The 26,136-nt window shown below is 42.3% G+C and overlaps 1 protein-coding gene across 2 annotated transcripts in view; it reads right to left on the bottom strand.

The window, feature by feature from the left end:
- SEC24D (SEC24 homolog D, COPII component) overlaps window positions 1-26,136 on the bottom strand; it is a 108,523-nt gene that overhangs the window by 6,277 nt on the left and 76,110 nt on the right. For both annotated transcript variants that reach the window (XM_083174461.1, XM_083174462.1), the window contains exons 12-20: window positions 19,976-20,167; window positions 18,027-18,120; window positions 11,475-11,591; window positions 9,822-9,992; window positions 6,766-6,862; window positions 2,496-2,641; window positions 1,814-1,952; window positions 1,578-1,696; window positions 169-348 (exon numbers count right to left, since the gene is read on the bottom strand). In XM_083174461.1, the coding sequence (XP_083030587.1) occupies window positions 169-348; window positions 1,578-1,696; window positions 1,814-1,952; window positions 2,496-2,641; window positions 6,766-6,862; window positions 9,822-9,992; window positions 11,475-11,591; window positions 18,027-18,120; window positions 19,976-20,167 (1,255 nt within the window). The remainder of the gene's footprint in view (window positions 1-168; window positions 349-1,577; window positions 1,697-1,813; window positions 1,953-2,495; window positions 2,642-6,765; window positions 6,863-9,821; window positions 9,993-11,474; window positions 11,592-18,026; window positions 18,121-19,975; window positions 20,168-26,136) is intronic.

Raw genomic sequence — 26,136 nt, 5'->3', positions numbered from 1 at the left:
AACAATGGCGTCATAGAGAAGAAGGGATTTCTGGGAATGGTGAGAATTTGGTGTAATGCTAACTTTTACCACAAGTCTCTATAGGGGATACAGAGGTGGTATACTTCTGTGTGCCTTATATTGTATTCTGTAGGCTGAGATATGTGTTTTCTTGCACTGACAACTTACTATTGGGAAGAGAAGTGGGTAGAAAAAGAGCTGGGAGCTGGCCACATCCATGGACATTATCAGCTGCCTTTGGAATGTCCTCTCGTCGGTGGCAACTTCTGGGCTGCCAATTAGAACTTCATTCTTTAACAAGCAGTTCATATATACTGGCAGGACTTTCATGGAGTCTGGAAGGATCAGCTGGGGAAGAGACATGTCAGAATACATTCAGATACACTGTTTATTGACTCTGCTGAGACTTGCACATTTTACAAAGCTTTGGCTATCCGCGACCATGTTCTGTTACACATCACTGGACCTTAGTAGCACACCAGACCAAAAACAAAGGGGGGCATTTGTAGGGGGAAATTATCGTCTGCAATTAGTGTGGATGCAATTAGGGTTAGGCTTGGGGACGGTTACAGTATGCCATCTATGCAAAACCACATGCCAACTGTCCACATTCTGGCAATACTAACATTCTGAAAATCAACTTTTAATAACGCACTCACATGGGAGAGGACATTTTCATATTAAGAGAAAGGAGTTGTATAGATTGAAGGCGTTTCCAGCAAAATACAGCGTGGGAAAATGATGTTGTGAAACAGTTTACAAACTAGATTTCCTTTTGCAGAGTGAGATTATTGTAATGAGCTAAACTGGGGAAGTGGGCACATTTTCATGGGTAAGTCCATTCCCACGCCACAAAAGTATATATTATGATCAATTAATGAGATGTCTGCCAATAGAATGGCAACTTTACCAATCCAGTATTCTTAGACTAATGCTGGGCAAATACTGTCAGATAAGAAGCTTTTTCCAGCTACAGCCGGTGGTCAACAGCAGCTCTTCTCCATCTCCAGCCGGAAACCCACAGTAGCCCTTCTCCAGCCCCAGCCAGCAGGCCACAGCAGCCCTTTTCCAGCCCCTGCCAGTGGGCCACAGCAGCCCCTCTTCAGCCCCTGCCAGTGAACCACAGCAGCCCCTCTTCAGCCCCTGCCAGTGAACCACAGCAGCCCTTATTCAGCCCCTGCCAGTGAACCACAGCAGCCCTTCTTAACCCCAAATGACAGCCCACAGCAGCCCTTCTCTGCCTGTGTACAGCACATTGATTGCATACAGTATTACAGGTTCCTGATAGCATTGTGCAAATTAACACTGTGCAGAGACTCATATTACTATGAACATCTGTGCTCTGCTTCCATAAATAGAGCACAGGGTACTAATGGACCTGGAGCCAGCATTATTACACAGTGCAATCTACATGGTCCTGTTTTATGGAATGCAGCAATTGTGTGCGCTGTATTACATCACCCAGAGTGCACCTACAATACTTGCGCTCCAACACACGGATCCTATTAAAATGATAGAGCCAGAACCGATCTTTACCAGAAGAAGGGAGGCTAGTGTTGTAGATTCCTGCCACCTACCTGGCTGACAGCTGAAGGGCTGGCGCAGTTCTTTCTGTAACATGCAAGTATGTGTGCAGTCTGATTGATCAAAACATCACGCACTGTCTTCAGGGGATGACTCAGGATTGCTTTGTAAGCTGAAATGAAACGATGATCTTACAATGTATACGGCTCACACGTACACATGCATATAGGCCCATAACAATAGAACAACATTTGCAGTGGAAGAAGTGTGCACTACGTAACGGAAGTACCTGATTTAGCGAAGAAGTTTATGAGGGCATCTGTCTCACAGCTCTTGTACAGATCCGACAGTTGGGAACTGCAGGACAGACTGATGTTGTGTATGAGAAGGCGTCTCTGGCCACTGATCGTTGTGTATAACAGAGCGCACTAAAGTTAGACAAGAACAAATAAATGTCATGTCATTGAGAACATGGTTGTATTTTCATTTAAAATGTAATACAAACTGAAAGCATTAAGGGCCTTATTCAGAATAAGATGCAAATGGAATTGCAAATTGCTTCTAAAAAAAAGTCACATATTTATGACCTACAGTACTCAGAGGTGGTGAGTACTAAACCTGCGAGAGAGAGAGTTAAATTTGGGTGTGGTGTGTTGAAACTTAAATCAAAATTGCAGTATAAAAATAATGCAGCCAGTATTTACCCTGCACATAAACAAAATAACTCACACAAATCTAACTCTCTCTCTCTCTTTCTCTATACATGTTACATCTGCCCCACCTGCAGTGCACATGGTTTTGCCAATTTTGAGAACAAATTTGTACTGTGATCAGATCTGAATAAGGGCCTATGTACCTTACTGTACCGTTCAGTAAAATGAGCCTCATCCATCTCATTCATTTTAATCCAAACCACTTATATCAGCAGTAACATAGCTATACCTTCAGCATGACTTGCAGACTTAGTATACCTGAATTAGTGCTCCTGTATCCTCGCTTAGCTTGTCATCATGCTTAAACTCCACAGTCACGGCTTTGTCTGAGTCCACAGCTGCCATTTCTACATCTGTAGTGTTGTTCATGTAGAGAGCGCCAAAGAAATCTGTGGCCCTGAAGCCTATTCATGAGAAGAGAATGGTACTTAGTATCACAGTGAATATCCAATAAAGGGGTTGCACATATTTTTACAATGTCAGCTAATTACGCACACATGATATACAGAATAAGTAGCATTAATTATTAGAATTAATACATAGTAACAAATCATTTTCTGTAAATCAAGTTTTAATATTAATGCATATGCTATTGTAGAAGCAGTCTCTTTTTCTAGCATTGATGCCATCAAAGGTTATATAGTTAGTAAATAGCGTGTTTTCAAAGCTGCTAACTATCATCTTTGACCATTGAATTTAAAATGGCAATATCTATAAATGCAAAACAAGCCTGAATTAGTATTTATTACCCTTGCCGTTTAAAAACCTGCTGTTTAGTATAGCCCCAAGACTCTTATCCATATTAGGAGGTATTAAATCAGTGCCCTTGTTTCGGTGAGCGTTTTTGCATGCTTTTGAGTATGTTTTCACCCAATCTGTTTCAACTGGGGTTTTTTTTGTTGAGGAATCGGCATAAGCGAAAATACGTGAATCCGTGGCAAATTCACCAATCCACGTGGTTTCTCCCGTGCCGGATGATTTGCCCAGGCGAAAAATGTTAACAGAGATTGAATTAGGCAATTCTAATTTGCCCTAAAAATGGGCGAAAAATACGGCACAGATTGAACATCCCCATTATCTTCCATTTTTATGGCCTACATCTAGCTCGCATTTGTCCACTTCATTGCTATCATACCAACATCAAGTTCTAGAATCTCTAAGGAATATTTCTAGTATGTTGTTGTACCCATGTCTAGAATAATTCAGCCTGCTCTGGGACATAGGAGTGGGGACCTACCATGTGCTGTACTAGAAAGGCATAACTAATAATGTGGCCAATAAATGTCCAAGTGGAAGACTGTAATGTCTTGCTGCATATGTCATCCATACTGATCATGTATAGCTGAGCTTTGTGTGGAACAGTAATGAATTAGGCCAAAGCAGCATCTTTCCATCCCAAGCCAACAATTAGTCTGGCTATGGCAGTAGACACTTTGCTCTTAGCCTTAAGGTAATGCTGACATAACAGATTAACTCTGCCAATAAACATGTTGGTAAAAGGGTTAATTGTACGTTAAGGTGAGTTTTGCAAGTTAAACATAAGACCCAGTCAGTACTAGTCAAGTAATTACTTTGCCAATCAGTTGTTTGAAGTGTTGGCCTGACACAGCTAAAGCCGGCTCACCCCAGAATTCAAATGTAACTTAATCTGTGAATAGGCTTCCTCCTTTGTGGGGGCACAACTCCATCAGGCAATTACACAACCATAGACAGGGTAGAGATATTCATAAGTAAAATGTGGAATGAGCTTTTGAAAGTAACACATAAGGTTCCATGTACTTTTTTTAAATATAGAAGAGGGGCTTTATTGCTGATGACCTTTTAGCAGTGCTATCCAACCCGATTACCTCAATTCCGAACCTAGTAGCTGAATTTGTGAAACTGAACTTAGTAGAAGTTTTGTCTAATTTTAAGATCAACTATTCTAAATCGGCCATGGTTAATTTGACAGCATCCTATCAGTCCGTAGATACACTAGGTCATTCATTCACATGGAATACCTCTAGCGTTAAATATAGTACATTGGTGTTGTCCTAGATAGGGAAGTATCAATGCTTTTTGCTAATATTTTTATAACCCTTGTTCCAGATGCTGAGACTAGAACTACAGACTCAGACCAATAAAACTTTCTCCTGGTTTGGGCGGGTCATTGTGATTAAAATGAATGTTCTGCCTAGGATTTTGTATCTGCTCCAGACCCTCCCCATACACATACCAAAGCAGTGGTTTACTGAACTACATAATTTGGTTTGTGGACGGAGACCTCGTTTTAAGCACACTATACAGTTTAGATGTTTGTTGTGCACTTGGCCTGCAGTAGATCACTAACCACTTTTGAGGACCTGTGGAGGGCTACTACGCGCCCTCCACACCTCCTCTCTGTGTGTTACAGAATGCTGATTGAGAATGCTTACCCATAACCTCCCAAATTTTCAGACGACTGGGAATGTGATTTGCAGATCTCCTTTACCCCGCAGCACCGGCTTAAAATTTTTGTCAATTCATTTGCTAGCTCCATTAGCTATTCGGTACTCACTACAGAGTAATCTCCCACTGGTATAGATGCCCCCAAGTATTGGCTAGAATGTTTCCAACTGTGTCAAGAAGTTGGTGGCATTGCAATTCTGTTGTCGGTTCACCTCTCCATGGCCCTTATTCTGATTGACGCGGACTTTACCGCATACTTTCGGATCGCGTCTTTACGGCGTCTGCGCATGCGTGGAGAACGCAACGCGCATGTGCCACGCATTGACTCGGTACCAGTTCGGCCAGATCCCGTCCAGAACTGTTCACCGCTATCATTCGGGAAATATGGGCGTATTATGGGCGTCATGCGGAATGACACATGGGCGTAGTTTCAAAGTGGGCAAAACGGGGCGGAAACATGGGCGGACACGGGGGAGTACACTTATGTTGGGGGGCGTACATTCGGAAACCACTCCGAATGCACGCGATCAAAAAGGGCAGAAATGTGCGGTGTCCACAAGTGTACTATTGCTTTGCGGACACCACTCGTTCATGCGCTAGGCGAACGTACGCCTAATGACTACAACCATTAACACCTGAACCCAATAGAATCTACTCCTTTACTCATTACTCACTAAAAGGCCGCTTGTCAGTGCTTTAATTGAAACCATTGCTGCTTCAAGGAAACCTTACTAGTCCCCCACATATGCTGTACTTGTCACAGTTGTTGGTTTTATTTGCACTTGAAACAGTATATGTGTAGATTGTTTATAATCTTTTACACAGGGTGTAATAAAAACCATTGCACTTACATTGCTGTAAGGGTTAATGTGTGCAATGCATGTGTTAGGCATGCTTGTAAGGATATATTGGAATCTAATTGATTCCAATTCCAAATAAGCAGTTTTTTATGAGGATAGGTAATTGAATAAGTGGGTCATGTGATGTATTGCAGAAGATACTTCATAGTGGGTTGTTTGGCGTAAATACTCCGCTTACGTGCGGTAGCACCGCTTGGCTCCCGTTCGGATGCGGTATTCCCGAGCATACTCTGTAATACTCTGTAATACCGTGCCGAATCGGAGTGTTTCTCCCGCACACGCATGGTTTGTATGTCGTCCGTAAACACGCCCTGTTCTTAAAGAGTGAGTCCGTCCGAATGCGGAGGACACGTGGGCGTTTCTACGGACGATGGCCGCATGCGGCAAAACACCGTTGCGTGCTGACCGCTCCGTAAGAATGCGGGAATTTCCGCACAGATCAGAATAAGAGCCCATATTTGGTGGAACTGTCAGGCTTTAAGTCCCTTTTGGAAAAAAAATTATTTCCCTTTTTAGCAGTAGTCTTGAGCAGTGTAGTTCCCTCAGACCCCTCTTTTTGGCTATTAAACTTGAATCTGGACCCCTATTGTTTTTTTTTTAAAAATCACTGTATAAGTCCTTAATAGTGCAGCAAAAGCAGTTATTCCAGTTAGGTGAAAATCATCGACCCCTCCTTCCTTAAAGGAATGGTTTAATATAATAGACCTCTATATGGATAAGGAAGAATTGCGTATGGGATTTGAGAAGCATACGGACTTCACCGCCGTTTTCCATGGTTAGAATTGAAATCATCCACTGAATATAAAAACTACCTCAGCTTGAGTTTTGGTCATCTGGATAGTACACTCTTTACCCCCCCTCCCTTTCCCTTTCCTCCCCTATCTCTCCCTCTCACCTTGTTTATTGTGTGTGTGTGTGTGTGTATGTATGTGAGTCTTTTCCTTTACTATCGTGATTTTTTATTTGCTTTTCTTGTTTTAATGTTTACTGTATGCTATTGTGTTGACATTGAATCTGATGTGGCCCACTCTGCTAAGTACTGTTTGTTTTTGTGTATTTGTACTGGCTAAACATGCAAGCCTTCAGTCTGCCACATATATATTTGGTATTTGTTTTGTTTTTTGTAATGTCTGTTGCCTTGAAAAAAAATATATAGAAGAGGGGAAGAGATAGAATAAGCGTAAAATAAATGGCCTTCAATGAAACTGCCATTGTTTTTCCATTTTGCAAAACAAGGTTACCTGTACTTGTGCGGACTCTCATTATAACGTCAAATCCTATTCGCTTTTCAATATCTGTCCTGAGGTCATTTATAAACTGTTGCCCATCGGTATGCACCTAAATAAAAGAAAGACATTTGTTACGGCAAGTTGACAGTATCACCAGTAGATGGCAGAAAAACCCCAATTACTTTTACTAAGTATAGACCATGCATTCCTAAACTTGGTCCTCAAGGCACATTAACAGTCTAGGTTTTAGAGATATACAGGCTTGAGCGCAGGTGACTTAATTAGTACCTCAGTTATTTTAATTCAACGTTCTGTGCTGAAGCCTGGATATCACCAAATCCTGCGCCGTTAGTGTTCCCTGAGGACCGTGGTAGGGGATGCCTGGTATAGACTGAGCAGCAAAGTAGGGCTGATCTTTCCCACTGTCTACACCGGTCTCTATTCCTTCTAACTGTAGATACAATATCACCCCATTACAGGAAGATTACATAGGAAAAGTGAATTACAAAATGTGAATATTAATAAGATTTTGCAGATCTTTTTATTTTCCCTCTTCAATCATTTTCTTTTAACTAGTTATAATGTCAAACTATATTTCTCACCCCTTTTTAGAATACAGTTTGCACTTTATATTGTATATGTGTGTATAAATATGTTGAGGCAGCAATCTTTATGCACAGCATCAAAGGATGAGCTATGATTATTTTATGTTTTAAGTAAATGCCGATACTTTAAGGGATTGGCACAAAAGGAAAATCCGAAAACGTGAACACTAAGGGGGATATTCAATCTCCGGCGAGCACCTCCCACCGGGGAGATACCCGCCGGGCCCTATTCAATGCTGTCTTCCCCGACAGCATTGAGCAGGGTATCTCGGCAGAACGAGCCCGACATCACAAGCTGTCGGGCTCGTTCTGCCGAGAACAGCCGGGAAGTGACGAGCTGCCGGCTGCAGCTCGCCTCTTCCCGGCCGCAACTCGCCGCCACGCCCCCTTTTCGCTCCCCTGCAGGCGGGACATTGAATCCCGCCTGCGTGTTCTCGGTCGAGCTGACCGAGAACGGGACTGGGTCACGGCGGTCAAGCAAGCTTGACTGCCGTGACCCTGACATTGAATACCGCCCTAAGGGGGAATTCAATTAGCTGCGGAACATTAAAAAGCGCCTAATTGATCTTACAGGGATTATTAAATTGTCCCCATTGGGTATTTTTTCACTTGCCTAGAGGCAGATAAAACATAATCCCTAATAGATCCTGTGTGTTTTATACCAAAAATTAGATTTTCTTCAGGCGGAAAAATTGGCTACAATTCAGTGGCAGAACCAGGGTCAAAAACAAACAAATGCCAATTTCTTCACCTAAAAGTTTACAGGGCACAATTAAATACTGTATAGCCCAAACAAAATTCTGATTTGCATTGCAAGGGGAGCAAATCCCTGCACCCTGATTGTGATGCCACCACTATTATTAAATTGCCCAATAAAACCATAGACAAAAAAGGCCTATTTTTTCACCTAAAAATGTACAGGGCACAATTAAATATACCCCAAAGAAAATTCTGATTTGCACTGCAAGGAGAGCAAATCCATCGTTTTTTTCTGTGCACTGTAAATATTGGCTTCTTTTGCATATACTTCACAAATACTGGCCAGCTTTTTTTTTTACACTGCAAGTTAGATTTGAGTTAGGACACACCTCTCTTAGATCTAAATTTCTCTGAACATGTTACATCTGTCCCACCTGCATTGTTTTATGATTGCACAGCTACTTGCTCTTTCTAACTTTATTCCCAAACCAGAATCAGGCTCTAAGACTAGAATGATCATCAGTATTTTTGGGGGTTCTTAAGTGACAGCTGATAAAGTCTATTGCAGACCTCAATATTCAACTAAACTATTCCATGACGCATAATATACTATAGACGTCATAAGCTGTAAAGATATAAAATACACATCTCTAACATATATGTTATCTGTTATTTGCTGATTTGGACGAAACCAATGCGAGGTGGCTTGATTGGGTCCGGATTAGGTTCTCGACCACTAAGACCCCCAATCCCGACCGCATGGGGGTTATGGGGGGCACATAAAGGTGTTCAGCCACCACACAAAGTGGGTTAGGAAAGCAAGATATGGCAAAGTTGCATAAAATAGAGGGGGTAGAGGACATGGGGTTTAAGAAAAAATTGGTCAGATCTGGGCGCAGACTACAGAGAGGCTGTATGGCGTGCACACCATGGGCATGGGGAGCATGTTTAGGGCCTTCTGCTGGATGAATTTGGATGAGAACTTCAGAGAGGGATGGCAAATGGTCTGGGATGCCTATTGGAATAGCCTGGACCTCTGTCCAATTTGAAGTTGGTGTAAGCTGGGCAGACTTTTGACCCAAGAAGCATGTTCTGGGCCTTCCACTAGATGTATTTTGATGGAAATGTCAGGGACGGCTTACAAATGATCTGGGATGCCTAACTAAGTGCTTGGGTTCCTGGAGTGACTTCCTGTCGGTGTTAGCCATGCATGTAATTGAACTTGGGAGCCTGTTCTCGGACTTTCAGAGGGTAGTTTGAGATGAAAACACAGAAGGGTGGCAGGAGGTTTGGAAATCAAAATTGGGAGGGTTAAGAGTTCAGGTGAGTTACAATATCTCCAAAACAAAATCCATCTCTCGGCAGAGTGTCCTCTGATGCTAAAAGAAAGGCAGCAGCAAGAGCAGCCAAGACTAAAAAAAAAAATTACAAAAAATAAATAATAAAAATCAATCAATTTCAAAGCTGCAAAAAAATACTAAAAACATTTACAAACTGCTACAGATACAGAAAAGGCGAAATCAATGCCCCTAAAAAAACATTGGAAAAAAATATTGCTGCTCAGAGAAATTCTGGGGATTATGGCTGGAGGCGATTCCCCATCAATAAAAATGACACTAGGCAGCCACCTCCTGGGTGTGGTGGAAGAGCTCTCAAGCTTAAAACGTGAGAAGCATAAAGTTCAAGTAATGCTTATTGCACAACCAAACCCTGGCAACGCCGGGTACCTCAGATAGTCATTACTAAAAGCAAGCAGTGATTTACCTGGAAATTATTGTACTTGTAGAGTGTCCCTCCTGTGAGCATTGTCACCAGGCCCATTGATCCTACATCAATATATTGGTTGGGGAAAAGGAATAGGTCAACTGAACATCCATTGGACACACAATCCTTTGCTAGACTTTCATATACATTAGACTGGGGCAGGAATAGGGTCTAGAGAAAAATATATAAACATTATTTATTAGCCACTTACATGCACTACAAATAGATATCACCATATTCTTATATATACATAACACACTATAGAGACAATCAGTGGCCGATGCAGCGCCAACCATGAAGGGAGGGGGTCCTCTAAGCACACATTACATGTTATTATCTATAATATATGTGCTGGATCAATCCCCATAGAAAACCTGCGCTTAAGCATTCGGGCGCCTTGCGGCGGCCAGAAATCAGCGTAAACCGTTACACACTTTTAAGCCTGCCCCTATAGTCCAATTGGTTAGTTTCTCTTGGCGCCCGAGAGCGGGCCTAACAGTGTGTAATGGCTTATGCTGATCCTTTGCGGCGCCTGATGCACTCAGCACTGGCGATCCTGGTACTTCATGGTCGGCGCTGCTGGAGACAATACTTATATTACATGTTGCATTTTCTTGTTGCCATAACAATCTGCAGTAATAACCTTACATATAATATAAAACATTATTTATAGTCTGAGTTCTTTAGCTGTATTATAGAATTAAATGTACTAATTTACACACAACCCCAATACAGTATGGTGCAATTACAGCTCCCACTGCAAAGGACTGGGACCGTACAGAAAAGCCCGTTGTTAGCAGCAGTTCATGGCTGGGAATTATTACAATACATTTATACTTCCCATGTCTCCAAGTATATAACTAAGTATTTTAAAACATATATTTAAAGTAACATGGCTGAGTAATGTAAGTATAATTTGCAATAATCTGTTAACATTTTATATTAGTTATCCCTATTTTATATTTCCATCACTATTAAGTATATTATGTGCTTTGGCTATCCTAATGGGTGAGTACTTCTCAGAGATCAGACCACCAAACAACAAAGCTACCAACAGCCTGTAGATGATGGGGATATGCTGCAGGGTCACACATAAATCACTGTTCTGCTCATCTATATAGTGTACGGTATTTGTCTTTAGTGCATGTAGTGAATCGAGAACAGCTGTCATATAGTTTTTATTGTCTTCACATAGTGTCATGAGCCTCAGCAGAGTAAATAATCCCTGCTGTTAGAACATTTTATTTTTGAGAATGAATCCTTGTACGGTAGCTCATCTTATACCATATAACATAAGGGTATGGGAACAGCAACAAAAACTAATGCATAAAGAAATGATGTATTAAAAGGGAGATCTAGTCAGCTGAATAGAGAACATAACAAAGTGTATGTGTGTGCGCGGAAGGGAGGGTTTAGGTTTATGCACTAGGGGGAGGGGGAGTTAGGGTTAAGCTGTGGGGATGGGGGTTAGATTTAGGCACTTGCAAGGGAAGTTAGGGTTAGGCAGGTGGGCAGGGGTTAGAGAGTTGGGCGGGGAGGGTTAGGGTCAGTCTGTTAGTAATCTGTCCTGAATACACTGTTATTCTATAAAGTAACAATCATTGTCTTTATATTTATGTTCAGCTTCAGAATACTGTTTGTTACTGTATATACCTTTTCCTTGTCAGTGTTAATCAGTCTCTTGTCGTCTCTGTTCCTCAGCTTTCCTGGGGCTTCTGCAGTTGGAAGGGATGAATGGAAGATAAAAAGCTTCCCAGCGCATTCTGCTGCCTGTAAATGGAAATTATGCATTTTACTTCATAAGTTTGCCTTAAAACACGTTCTAGTTGGACATTTGAACACTGATTCATGCAAGGTAATTGCATGTAGCCATACAGTATACAGCTGCCACATAGCAGAATGACATCTTTCATTTGCATTTCCCAGGATTCATAGTGGACATGCAGGTGATACAGCTACAGATATCTTTACTACACATCAGAATATGTTTACACACAGGGCCATAACTAGGGGGGACTGGGGGGTCACGCGCACCGGGCGCTGGAGGGGGGGGGGGGGGGGCGCTGTGAGGTCCGGGGACAGCCAGCGGAGGTCCGGTGACAGGCAGCGGGGTTCCGGGGACTGTAGCGGCAGCTTACTTTCACTCTGTCCGTCTCCTACTAGCGCTATTTGCCTGGTGGCGGGAAGCGCTGATGACTTTGAAAAGACTTGCTGGATGCTGATTGGCTGAATTCAGCCAATCAGCATCAGGCAAGTCTTTTCAAAATGTGCTTCCCGCCCACCGCAAGGCACCAAATGACTGCCTTGCCCCGGGCTCCGGAAACCCTAGTTTCGGCCCTGTACTACATATTACCAAATTCGATTTTATAGGGTGTGCGATGCCATTACATTAGCTATACAATAATATCATTGTATGGCATACAATGATGTTTTAGCCCCCCCCCCCCCCCCCCCCAACTATCCACGCCACCCCGAAGCGTGGCGAGCGCAGGCGGAACGCGTCCTCTGACCTTTTCATACCCCCACTATCCACGTCGGTGTGGAGTTGATACTATATAGTGTGGCGAGCGCAGCGAGCCAACGAGCCCGAAGCGTGGCGAGGGGATGCGGAGTACATGTAAAGTAATCCGCGTACCCTCGCAGGGCTCGCTACGCTTCAGGCTCGGTAGCTCGTTGCGCTCGCCACACTATATAAAATCAACTCCCTTAAAATGGCCCATGCAATGCGATGTGATTTTCCTACAGTGCCCTCAGTACAGTACACAAGTACCCTCCTTTCTAAGTAACTAAAGTAATTCCCTCCAAGCAAACACTGAGGGTATTTTATTAATCCATTTATATATATAGACACTGGAGATATTGCATCCACGGTGGCATCAAGGAACAAATAACAGTGTTTGATCATCTAATCGGACATGAAGCCAATACACACTGACAGGTTTTCCGGCACAGGACAGGACAGCGGCACAGTGATGCTTTATTGCATCATTTTCGTCTGGTTTCTAATAGTTGCAGTGTGTACTATATTTACCATAGAGATTAAGATGTATAAATTTACATCTGTTACACTGTTCTCCATGTGGCCGCATGAAATCTCTATTATGTATGAAAGCTGCATCCATCCAAATAATGTTAACAGATTTTACAGTGAAACTAAATGAACTTGTGCGGTTCATACACAGACTACCAGGTCTGGCTAGTGAGCTTTCCAAAGTCTACTTAAATCTAAATCGTTACAAGGATATAGTTACTGAACTTGGTTTTTAATAATATATATGGAATGGTCCACTTTAATAAATATTTATGAGACCCATAAAATAATGAGATTCTGAGATTTTGTATTGTATAACTGATTAATACTAAGAAATAGTGGCATTTCAAGGGACCAGAATTTACATTTATGATAAGTCCATATTTATAAAAGACAGTTGACAACTATAATTCAAGGCAGGGGCTCTTTAGTCTGTATGCATATATGTTCCCCAGCAAAACAAAATGTTACAAAGTTAACAAGTCATCACAGTACCTTATAATATATCAGAATATATCATTACAGTATATGGCAATGTTACTAATATGGTGCACTAGAGACACGTCCTCATATATCTTGCCGAAATACGCGTGATGCCTGATAGGATGGAGCCGCCACGTCCTATGCAGCTCTGCTAACATTGACGTCTTTTATTGCCAAAAATCTACGACATGACACACCAGAAGGCTATGCTGATTATTCTGATAATCGACACTTGTATACCTGTGTGCGAGTGAGTCTGTAAATAAAGCACAATGGAACTTGGTATGGCAAAAAGACACGGCCGCTGTATAATAGCACTTTCAATAAAGATTAAGACTTGGCCGCACAATTGTTGCAAATTAAATTATGCAGCACAGTCTCCTGGTGCATCTAGTTGCAGTGTAATGACATTGCGCGGCCTGTTGTTAGCAGTCTCATGGCACCTATTGCGATGAGATGGACTGTTCAGCGAGACTGCACTTGCTTTTTCAAAGGGAATGCCGTAAACAATAGCTGTACATGAAACCGTACTATTTTGTTAATATAAAATATCCATAAAACTGTTATTGTTTTATTAAATTATCTTCTTGGATATTATACAGGTAGACCTCCAATAATCCAGCACCGTTGGTTTCAACACTGTGCCAGATTACCCGTTTTGCCGGATTATTGGTGGTATCTTCTGCATCCACAGAAGCCCACTGCAGTGTTACCCCCCCCCCCCCCCACGCGGCTCGGAACCCCATCTGCAATGCCCCCCACCAGCAGCCCAACACCCTCCCAATGCCGCTCTTACCAATTCCGTGGTCCTTCTAAGCCCTCCAACAGCCCCTTCTTAGTCTAACATCATAATAAACTGTGAAGGTGCCCATACACGGTACAATTATTATATATAATATTGCATCACATCTCATTGCATAGGTTTTTCAATGCAATGAGATGAGATCTAGTACAAAAGTATGTGCAGCACATACTTTTTGAGCTGTGCGATGAGATGTGTGATGGGAGCGCGCATCTCATCGCACCCAACAATGGCACCGTGTATGGGCACAGAGACAAAATAAATAAATAAACACCCACCCAAATCCTAACTGCTGGAAAATAAGTATTCAACCTGTAGATTTACATTTTGCCGCATAAAAAAACACTAACAATAAAATCCAGATTCAAATTAATGCATTTAGAAATCAGCTACAGCTATCTCTCTCTCTGGGGGGTATTCAATGTTTAGGTCACGGCGGTCGAGCTTGCTCGCCCGCCGTGACCCTGTCCCGTTCTCGGTCAGCTCGACCGAGAGCATGCAGGCGGGATTCAATGTCCGGCCTGCCGGGGAGCAAGAAGGGGGCGTGGCCGCGAGTTGCAGCCGGGAAGAGGCGAGCTGCAGCCGGCAGCTCGTCACTTCCCGGCAGTTCTCGGCAAAACAAGCCCGACAGCTAGTGAAGTCGGGCTCATTCTGCCGAGAAACCCTGCTCAATGCTGTCGGGGAAGACAGCATTGAATAGGTCCCAGCGACCATCTCCCCTGTGGGGAGATGGTCGCCGGCGATTGAATCCCCTCTCTCTCTCTCTCTATATACTAATCAAATTACTGATAAAATATATTCAAGAAAGTCCCTGCACGTCTGATACTATGTGCTTGGTCCGTGCTTCATTTTCTTAAGTGTGTCTCCTGACTCAGCTTTATATTTTCAACAACTGCTTATATGGGCTCATAGAGGAACAGAATGCATAATAAAGCAAACATGTAAAAACACATTGCATTCCACATCTCAGTGGGTAATTGCTGCTTTGCTCTCCATGCTAGTGTATAATTTACTACTATTTAATATGTTTTGTTTGCTAAAAGTGTTCACATGTAAAAAACTCTCTCATAGGTGTATAAGAGCACAACAAAACACAGGCACCAGAACCTGACCCAGCATACTAAAACTGCCTTTATCTATACTTCTTCATAGTAATGAAAGGAAACCAGTTTAGGAGAGAAGAAAATCTCCCAGCCACAGCTTTCTGTGGTGTATGTATGTAGGAAATAGTTTTGTGCATGATTTTCAAGTGTAAACATTCCTAGTTTGACTAATCCGCCTTCGCAACACATGTTCTCCATCCCTTTTATTAGCTTTTTTTCCCCTCCGCTAAACCTTCTCCAGTTCAATAATGTCTTTTTTTTGTAGTGTGGGGCCCAGAACTGTACTGTACCAAACTCAAGATGAGGCCTAACAAGTGTCATCCCTTGATTCTATACCCCTTTTTATACACACTAGTATCCTATTGGCCTTATTTGTTGCAGCTTGGCATTGAGTACTGCTCCCAAGTTTATAATCAATTTGCACTCCTAGGTCCTTTTCCATTTCTGATGCTCCTAACTCTTTCCCATTAAGATTGTAAAATAGTATATAACATAGTAACATACTAGTAACATACATAGTAACATAAAAGTAGTAATTAAGTTTGAAAAAGACGTTAGTCCATCGAGTTCAACCTATTTGTAGCTAGCACACTGATTATTTCTCACAAGATGCTTAATCGTTTGGCGTGTACACACGGTGAGATTCCTTTGCTATTCGACTTAATATTCGAGTGCTATGCAATCTTTGCTATCTCTGTACTTTTTACATAAAATTCATACAATCAGCATTAGATTTGCACTATATAGTCATCGCCGCCCTGTCTAACTGGGTTTCCATTTGTGCTGTCAGGGGAGCGCGCATCGGGATCACAAGGTAAAAAAAACCTGTGCGACTATATAGTCAAAATCTAATGTCAAATCTCACCATTTGTACACAGCACATTTGTTAAAATTGAAACACATTTTCAAATGATCTGCCCACTCCTCCAGTTTGTTAAATCCCTCTGTAGCATGGATACATCTTGACGTGTTTTAATCACTCTGCTCAATTTACTGTAGTATCATCCGTGAAAATGGACGCTTTGTTTAATATCCCATATCTCTCATTCTCTATCCAAATTTATCATTGATAAATAAGTTAAATAGAAAGATTTCATTAAGTTTGTTTCATGCACAAAATGATTAAACATATCATATACACTTACCTTCAGGCTATGTGTGTAAAGTGTATAAAAGGGCTATCTAGTACTAGCATCTACATACTGTCAATCCGTGGTAACTACTTTAAGGATGGACTTCGGATCAGGCACTGGAGTGCTAACCAGCCGGGAACCGTCATCTGGAGAATTTATACCCTGGTGGCCACCTCTCTTTGCCTTAATTTTTTAGCACAACCCAGCGGTAATTACAGCAACAACGACCATTCTTAATAACCACATATGCTCTAACATACGCGATCATTAACGCAAGGGACAGCTCTTGCGATAAGAGCTGTCCCTTGCAATGCGGCGCCGGTGCTGGACTTCCGGGTCTGTGACCCGGGAGTCTATCTGCGCATGTGTAGAGCCATGCGCATGTGCAGAGCATACAGAAATGCGGTAAAAAACCCGATAACAAGGGTTTTACCGCATTTCTGCTTTAGAGAATCTCCCCCATAGTCTTTAATGGGACTTGAAGTTTTCACTCCACCTGCATGTGACTAACCAGAGTGGCTGAAATTCTACACCATCATTGACCCTGCTGACTATATTAGATCTAATGGGCCCCATACATCAGCAATCACAATTTATGGATTTCCAGATACAGGGATTTTTTGGCCAGATAAATGGATTTTACAATCTATCTGACTTGCCCACACATTACAGATTTATTTCAGTGATCGGCAGATTTTTCCATCTAAAGATTGCATCTTCATATCTGGAAATTGCCCAATCGATTGATATTTCAGCTGTTCATAATGTAAATAGATGAAGAAGACGAATTGGGAATGCCCACACATATAAAAAAGATCTGCAGATAATACCAGATTATTAAACATGTTTAAAAACCTGATTAAGCAATCGATTGGCGATTTTGATTGGGATTGCCAAAAGGGGGAGCCCACACATCTAAAATTAATTGTGGCAATCATCTGCATATCTAAAAATTGTCACAATTAATTGCTGATGTATGGGGCCCTTAAGAGAACTATTAGAACCGGCAGGTACTAACCACTAATAGTTGTGTTCTCTTTTATTAATTTTCCAGTTTTTAATTTTATTTATTGTATGTATATTGTACTGTACTTTTATTAATACATTATATATTATTTTATTTATTCGTTTAGTTTATATTTTAGGTTAGTCCTATTCTTGTTTTTTCAACTTGGCCAAACTGTGGACCAGATGCACTAAGCTTCAAAAGGGATAAAATGGTGGGTGCTAAATGGCCAGCCAATCAGCTCCTAACTTTGATATCACAAACTGTGTTTAAAAAATGTCAGGCAGGAGCTGATTGGTTGGTTGTTTATCACTCTCTATTTTATCACTTCTGAAGCTTAGTGCATCTGGCCCTGTGCGCGGCAACATTACAGTACAAAGCCCCTGAAATAATGTTTATGTTAAGGAATTGTATAATCATTTTGAAATATTATTTTTTCTTGTTGACAACTATCTAAGAAAACATCCATTTAACTGTTTATGGAAACAAGACAATATTTTAGGCATTACAGCTTGTAAATTAAATAAAGTCAAGATGATATAACAAAAACAGACTCTGATTTATGCGTCTTTTAGAAACCTTAGTATATAACTTGGTAAAAGCTTTACAAAACACCATAAACAGAACTGTGGAAAAAGCAATCTAACCTTTAACGCCTCCATGCCGGCCTGGATAACTGGGACAAAGACAGTCTCACTTTCATTGGTGTCTGCAAACATGTCTGGAATCTGACCAAGCAAGCTGTAAGACAGAGGGACAGACTGGTGTTTGCAAAGGAACTTTCAATAGAGCATTGGAATCTTACAATCCATAAGGCTTTGAATACCAGCAGGGGTGAAGGCAACCACCCATATGTGATACCTAAGTGCCTCCTGCTACGGTCACTGTGAGGAACACTGTTAAATAATTTAATAAATACGAAAATGATATGGATTTAATACATATTGTTTTTTTTTAATGCAATTTGTTATTTTTTAAGTATGGTGTTCTAAATGACAGAAAATGACCCTTATCTGGAAAACCCCAAGTTCCAGATAACACATTCCATCAATTTATTTAAAAAATACAGTACAACTTGAAGCACACAAGTGTAAAGGCCCATACACTATGCGATTTGGGCACGATTTTGCCCGTTTTGGATGAATCAGGCCGTAAAATCGGCCCAAATCGCATATGGAGACATGCCCTCCGACCCGATGCGCGGCCCTGTGCATCGGATCAGAGTCGGCAGGTCGGACGGGCTGCACATTAGATTTTCTAAATCTTATGTTCTGCCTGGAGCCGTGCGGGGACTGCAGCTGGCGGGGGGACCTACCAGAGCCAGGCGGAGGGATCAGGGGAGCGGAGCAGGGAGCCTGGCAGAGGAGGAGAAGAAGCTGCCGTCAGCGGGAGCAGTAGGGGCAGCGCAGAGTACCAGGGAGCCGGGCAGGAGAAGACGCTGCCAGGCAGCGCGAGTGGCGCCGGGAGCAGAACACTTAAAAAAAAAAAAAAGCCCATACAAACGCATAGGAAGCCATTGATTGGCTGAGACCTCTCACAGCCAATCGCTAATTGGCTGAGAAAGGTCTCAGCCAATCACTGGCTTCCTATGCGTTTGTATGGGCTTTTTTTTTTTGTTAAGTGTTCTGCTGCTCCCGAGTCCCGCCGCTGCCCGGCAGCGTCTTCGCCCAGCTCCCTGGTACTCTGCGCTGCCCCCACTGCTCCCGCTGACGGCAGTGGCTTCTTACACGGCTCCCTGCGCCCCAGGATCACCGGGGCCCCCACTGCCCCTCACCGCCTGCCCCCTGCTCCTCACCACCCGCAGCTCCCTGTTACATGTGGTAAGTCGCAAGCGATTTATCACATGTAAATTTGGCACATCAAGTGACAAATTGTATGTGAGCCTCCCGGGGAGCTGCCGGGCGGCTCGCAGGAGAATTGGGTCCGACTTGTCCTAAGGACAAGTCGGCCTAATGTATGGGGGCCTTTAGACTCTCCCTTGTAAGGTCAGACTAGCCTTACAATTCCAGTAGGCTGCACATATATGTATACCTGAGGTGTGTTTAATCTAAACATATTAATGAGATGTATTTAATAAGAACTGACTCCTGCAGAGTAAGTACAGTTCAGGCTCATAACCTTGTGAAAATTATTTTATATTAGAAAACAGAGGATCATATGTTTCAGATACTATGGATATAAAATGTCATCTTGTATTTACACACATTGCAACTACTCCTACACTTTTAATATAATTTTCACAATGGGATTCATTACGCATTATGTATAAAGATAACAATAAGAGTTTATTTTAGATTAGATTACTGTAAATTAGAAGTGTGTGCCACTGAAGACCAGGAGGTAAAACATTGCAATATCGACCTTCATTCATACCAAATGTTTATTATTCCCATTACTCTTTTCTTAACATGACGAACCAGCTCCAATGTAGCCACTTAGAACATCCCTGTTTCAGTAGACCGGTGATGCTATTACTCTATGCATCACCGGCCAACCAGATCTTCCAACATGTCCAATCGTTTCCTTTCCAACTGGAGTAGCAGTAATAAACTATTTTAAAAACGTTAAAGCCTACAAAACATGAATTGTGTATTACTTGTTAATCACGGATCTCGATTCCTTAAAGTTGACAAGAAAACCATCCAGTAAAGGCAAGAAGACCTCGGCCATGTCTGTCACCACCATCATCTGTGGCTGGGCCAAGTTACTGTTCACATTGTAGAAGTGTAGAACCTTATTATAAGTGACAAATCCCACACGAATAGCTGATGTCTCTGCATTCTCCTCCCTGCAAGCAAACAGGCAAAACCATGAAATTAGATGGCTATGGAGATTGCTAGACAAAGATATTGGACATGCATTCTGAAGATTACCATCTCCTGAAAAAAGTATTCAAATGAACTCTACTAGTTTATAACATGTTTAGATATCATGGGCAAGGATTGCATAAAAAAATAAAAATAAAATAAAATAATTGAAAACAGATGTACTATATATATATATATAGAGAGAGAGAGAGAGAGAGAGAGAGAGAGAGAGAGAGAGAGAGAGAGAGAAGGGACAGCTGACAGAAGGCAGCAACGTGGCACTGCCCACAGTATATAACCAGGTAATGAATGGGCACTCAGGGACTCCAAGATGCAGGTGAAAACAGGGACCAAAATTTATTCCATCAGTGGTCTCACAAGCGTCAATGTTTCGGGGGCCGGACCCCCGTCGTCAGGACAAGTTGCAGTGTTAAACCTTGTCTGCAACTTGTCCTGACGACGGGGGTCCGTCCCCCGAAACGTTGACGCTTGTGAGACCACTGATGGAATACATTTTGGTCGCTGTTTTCACCTGCATCTTGGAGTCCCTGAGTGCCCATTCATTACCTGGTTATATATATATATATATATATATATATATATATATATATATATATATATATATATATATATATATATATATATATGTATATAGGTTGGTGGGTGGCGGCGGCACTCTCAGACTTCATAACAAAGACAAATGCTGCCAAAGGAATGCTTTTCAACGTTTCAGTGCCCGTGCACTTTTATCAAGAACAGTTCTTGATAAAGTGCACGAGCACTGAAACGTTGAAAAGCAATCCTTTGGCAGCATTTGTCTTTGTTATGAAGTCTGAGAGTGCCGCCGCCACCCACCAACCTACATAGATCCTGCTAAACTTGCAGGTAACTTGCGGGGGGCACCCAGCATTATCTCAGTGTAAGCCCAGGAGTGCCGGCCAGCCACAACAACTTATATATATATGTATATATATATATGTGTGTGTGTGGGTGTGTGTATATAGTAAACCAACTTGTTTATAGCTCAATTGACCCTTTGATTGCCAACATCTCCATGAGAGCTATGCAAAATACTGGCTAAAAATGCCACCGTCGCTCACATTTGTTATATAAATTCAAATAAATAATGTTGTATAAAAAAAAGATTATATATTCTATATAAGGTAAACATTACAGGTCATTATGATGAATAAAAATGTTTGGCAATTTTCACACCAATTTTGACAAATCAGCTCGGCACTCAAAAGTGTTAATACTGTTAATATTATTATGTCTTGTAAGTATACATAATCTGTGGAGGCTGGCACAGCAATGCTAGAATTGAAGTTCCAAAACAGACGAAACGGTGGCACAGCCACATGTTGCCTTTGCCAGCCCTAAAGTCTAATGTTTTGATGAAAGGAAATAATAGAGACAGAATGCAAACAGTGACAACAGCAGGAAAATCTATTCTTCAGATTATATGACAATGATGATTTTTGAAGCAGATGGAATATAACAATGACAGTTCTGCCTAATTGTCTGTATGATCTGCTGCCAACATCAGATTGTAACTGCAATTGGTTATTTAAACAAGTCTGTGACATGGCTGCTATGGATATTTTACTCTAGTAGTCTAGCAGCTGTCTATCTGGCTGCATTAGATTGGGATATACAGTACTGTAGACATAGATAATAACATAAAAGGGATGCCCACTTTGGGACAACCCTCACTATATTGTACTAATATACTACTACTGCTTCCAGAATTTGCTGGGTCACTTGTGTCCTTCCCTATTCCTTATCTCTTCTCCTTTCTTGTTCCTTTGTTTCACACACCCAAACCCCTTTACTTCCTCTCACCTATTATTCCTCATATTACCAGTTAGTCCTAGTCCCCCTTCACCCCAGGTTTCACATCATTCCGTTTTTTTTTTCAGTAATCTGTCAATGGTTTTTCCGGACCTTCATGCTTTTCACTTAATACTTTTATGTCTTCTCCATTTCCCTTTTGTAATGTCCTCCCATTTTTCCCAAGTTTCCTAAACCACTTTTTTTCAAGTCTTTATTTTCCCATTTTCTACAGTATGTCTCAATGGGGGTTATTCTAGTTCACTCTTTCTGACAAAATCCTTCTTAGATGGACAAAACCATGTGCACTGCGGGTGGGGCAGATGTAACTTGTGCAGAGAGAATTAGATTTGGGTGGGGTTTTTCTTCAAAGTGAGATCTATATTGCAGTGTAAAATCATGCAGTCAGTATTTTCCCTGCACAGAAACAAAAAAACTCACCCAAATCTAATTCTCTCTGCACATGTTACATCTGCCCCCCTGCAGTGCACATGGTTTTGTCCATCTTAGAAGGATTTTGTCAGAAAGAATGGACTAGAATAACCCCCAATATGACTGCAACCAAATTATTCACAACTGCCTGTTCCTGTCACCAGCCCTCTCCCTCACCAACAGGTTGTCCATCCGCAGTTATGGTAAATGGTGCTAGGAATACACACAGCAGGGGGCGGAGCACACTGGAGACTGTAGAGAACACCCAGCTATGGTAACTGGCACTAGGAATGTACACAGCAGGGGGTATGCCACACTGGAGACTGTGGAGCACACCCAGCTATGGTAACTGGCACTAGGAATGTACACAACAGGGGGTATGCCACACTGGAGACTGTGGAGAACACCCAGCTATGGTAACCGGCACTAGGAATGTACACAACAGGGGGTATGCCACACTGGAGACTGTGGAGAACACCCAGCTATGGTAACCGGCACTAGGAATGTACACAGCAGGGGGTATACCAGACTGGAGACTGTGGAGAACACCCAGCTATGGTAACTGGCACTAGGAATGTACATAGCATGGGGTATACCACACTGGAGACTGTGGAGAACACACAGCTATGGTAACTGGCACTAGGAATACACACAGCAGGGGGCGGAGCACACTGGAGACTGTGAAGAACACCCAGCTATGGTAAACTACATCTACCACCATGCATTGTAGCGTTGCTTGGTATTGCACCTGCACAGAACTGACAGCTGCAAAGTATGTAAGTCGAGGACTGCATATTATACAGTACGTCTGTTACCTACAGTATGTTAACTATAGTAACCAGGATCACTTCAAAGACAGTACTGTATATTCTGAAGGATTCAGTATGAAATGCCGGAATCCCGACCGCCGAAATGCCGAGAAGGGGGCCTTGAATCGCGCCCCCTTGCGGGCTCGCTGCGCTCGCCACGCAGCAAGCCCGGTGCTACGCTCAGCACACCATTTTATTCTCCCTCTATGGGTGTTGTGACACCCATAGAGGCAGAAAGTGCCGGTATTTCGACCGTCGGGATTATGACCGCATCCCATTCTGAACTTGAGCTCAAAAATGCTATTGGTGAATATGTATAGTATTTAAGCTTTCCACTATGGTGGCCTGCTTATCAAAATAATTATTTCCTTAACACATGCAAAAATATTCCCCTATGGGTAAAACACAGCCAATGGGGGTAGCCTACACCTCCCATCAGTGTCATAGAACTAGCAGTATAATGAGAGCAAAAGCTGAAGGACAGTCTCCTGGATAGGAGTTCTATTGAAGATGGGATGTTGCTATAGGCAACTAATCAGGTTCTATTATATTCTAGAAGGTGCTAAATAAATACGTATAATCTGATAGGTTGCTATGGGCAACATCCAATCTTCAATAGAACTTCCATCTTAGTAAATTAACCCCATGAAGTTTCACTCATATGCAATGCCGATATTCCCACAACTGAGAAATTACTGGGAGTTGCTAGTAAAACGCAGGTGTGTCACTGCATAAATACATACAGTAGGCACTAGAAACATCCAAACCTATTTTGCAGCTATCGCATGAAGACATGAACAAAATAACTTGTTGATTTGCACTGGTTTGAGGGCACATGTAATGAGGCTTTGGTGGTCTTCCAGAGGAGTGAATCATGCCCAAAACATGAATCAGTTTTCATAACAGTGGCTTATTATCTGATGTTGTTTTATTCCAGCTAAGCAGTACCATAATGATAGTGTTCCTCTGGGAGACGTCAGGGGTCTTTGTGTAGTAAAATCATGTCTTGCTCCGCATTCTTCCAGAACGGAGATATGAACTGTGATGCTCTCTTGCACAAACCTAATGACTGCATTGTGTGTAGGCTTGCAGCAGTCACCACAGTTCCTTCCAAACATCCTTGTCAAATGAGATTTCTCTATTGCTTGTAAACATAGCTGTTAAAATCCCACATTAGTATAGCTAAAACCTTATAAATCCTCCCCACTTCTTAGTATTGGCTTTCCTGCAGTTATAGGGCGAGATGTACTAAGCCTTGAAACGTGATAAAATGGAGAGTGAAAAACCATCAGCCAATCAGCACCTACCTGTTATTTTCAAACACAGCCTGTGACATGACAGTTAGGAGATGGTTGGCTGTCAATTTATCAGTCTCTAATTTATCACTATTCTAGCTTAGTGCATCTGGCTCATAGTGAGCTGTGGGCCTGATTAAGAGAAATCTCCGATGTTTAATGACCTGTGTACATGCAGGAGCTGCATTGTGTAGTGCAGGTCCTGCATCGTTTTTTGGAACAGGAACCAACACACCTTTTTACCACCCACTGTTTTTCGGTACTTGTGTATTATCACGGTGCCCGGCTACGCTACGTTTTCAACGTACCCTAAGGTACGTTGTCAGCGTAGCCGGCGCCGTGATAATACACTTTTGGATTGTGTGTGTGTGTGTAGTGCTTTGTACTTACCCTCCTCCACCACGTCCATCACAATATCCCCGCGGTCCACAGATGTCCCCAGTGGCAGCGTTCAGTCCCCCTCCTCCGGCAGTCACTCCCTGGTGCATGTACAATGTACGTAATTCAGCCTAGTGCCACTGGGGGAGCCTCACATGGTTTCCCTGCTCCCCCAGCGGCACTACGCTAATTGCGTACATTGATGGCTGCAAGTGCCGGAGGAGGGGGACTGAATGCAGGCGCCGGGGAGTGACTGCTGGAGGAGGGGGACTGAATGCTGCCGCCGGGGACATCGATGGATCGCGGGGATCGTGATGGAAGCGGTGGAGGAGGGTAAGTATAAAGCACTGCACACACACACAAAGTATAAAGCACAACACACACATTGAAAATGGAAGGCATCACACCCAATTAATATTATACTGGTTGAGCTAATTCATGTAAAACTCAGAAATCAATCAGGTTGATAAAGACTTGCTACGCCCCCATCCCAAAACCCTAAACATCATGATGTCACATTAAAGAGGTGGGACCATAAAGCAGTGGCATTATAGTAATGTAGAAGTGGCATCTAATTAATGCAATTGGCATTCCCAACAATACAGCCCTCAATATCTGCACCCTGGCCAGCCATACCACTCATACACAATCTTATGTACAGTCCTGGGTTACATGTTTGTCTTTATTAGTGAGTATTCCCACTAATAGCTTTTATTTTGTGACAATATTTTGTTCATATGTTCATCAAGGGGGAGGGTGCAGTGGCAAATGCAGAATTTTCAGAAGGGGGTTTCCAGAGGGGCAGAGCAAAGCACGGAGATGGACACTTAGGTGACCCAGTATATGCCGGGTCAGTTAAAATATTATAGATAGACCAAATGTATATAAATAATAATAATAATATACATATATATATATATATATATATATATATATACACATACATACATACATACCTACATGGGCGTCAACAGCAGTGTAGACCCCTGGGCATAGCAATGTATTGGGGCCCTTACCGATCCTCCAGCGGTAGGGGTGGGGGAAGCTTTGATGTCCCCCGGGTGGTAGGGGGTATTATATCAACCACTCAGCATGTAGGGCCTGGATCAGTAATTTCCACTAATTACCCCTTTACTGCAAGATGGTGGGAGATGGGGTGGGAGAAGGGGGCATTGGGCTGACTGAAGGGGCCCTGATACATAACTT

This window comes from Crinia signifera, chromosome 1, assembly GCF_055691185.1.
Source record: "Crinia signifera chromosome 1, ASM5569118v1, whole genome shotgun sequence".
Taxonomy (NCBI): Eukaryota; Metazoa; Chordata; class Amphibia; order Anura; family Myobatrachidae; genus Crinia; species Crinia signifera.
The sequence above is the reverse complement of the archived record's forward strand: the minus strand, read 5'-3'. Positions and strand labels throughout refer to the sequence as shown.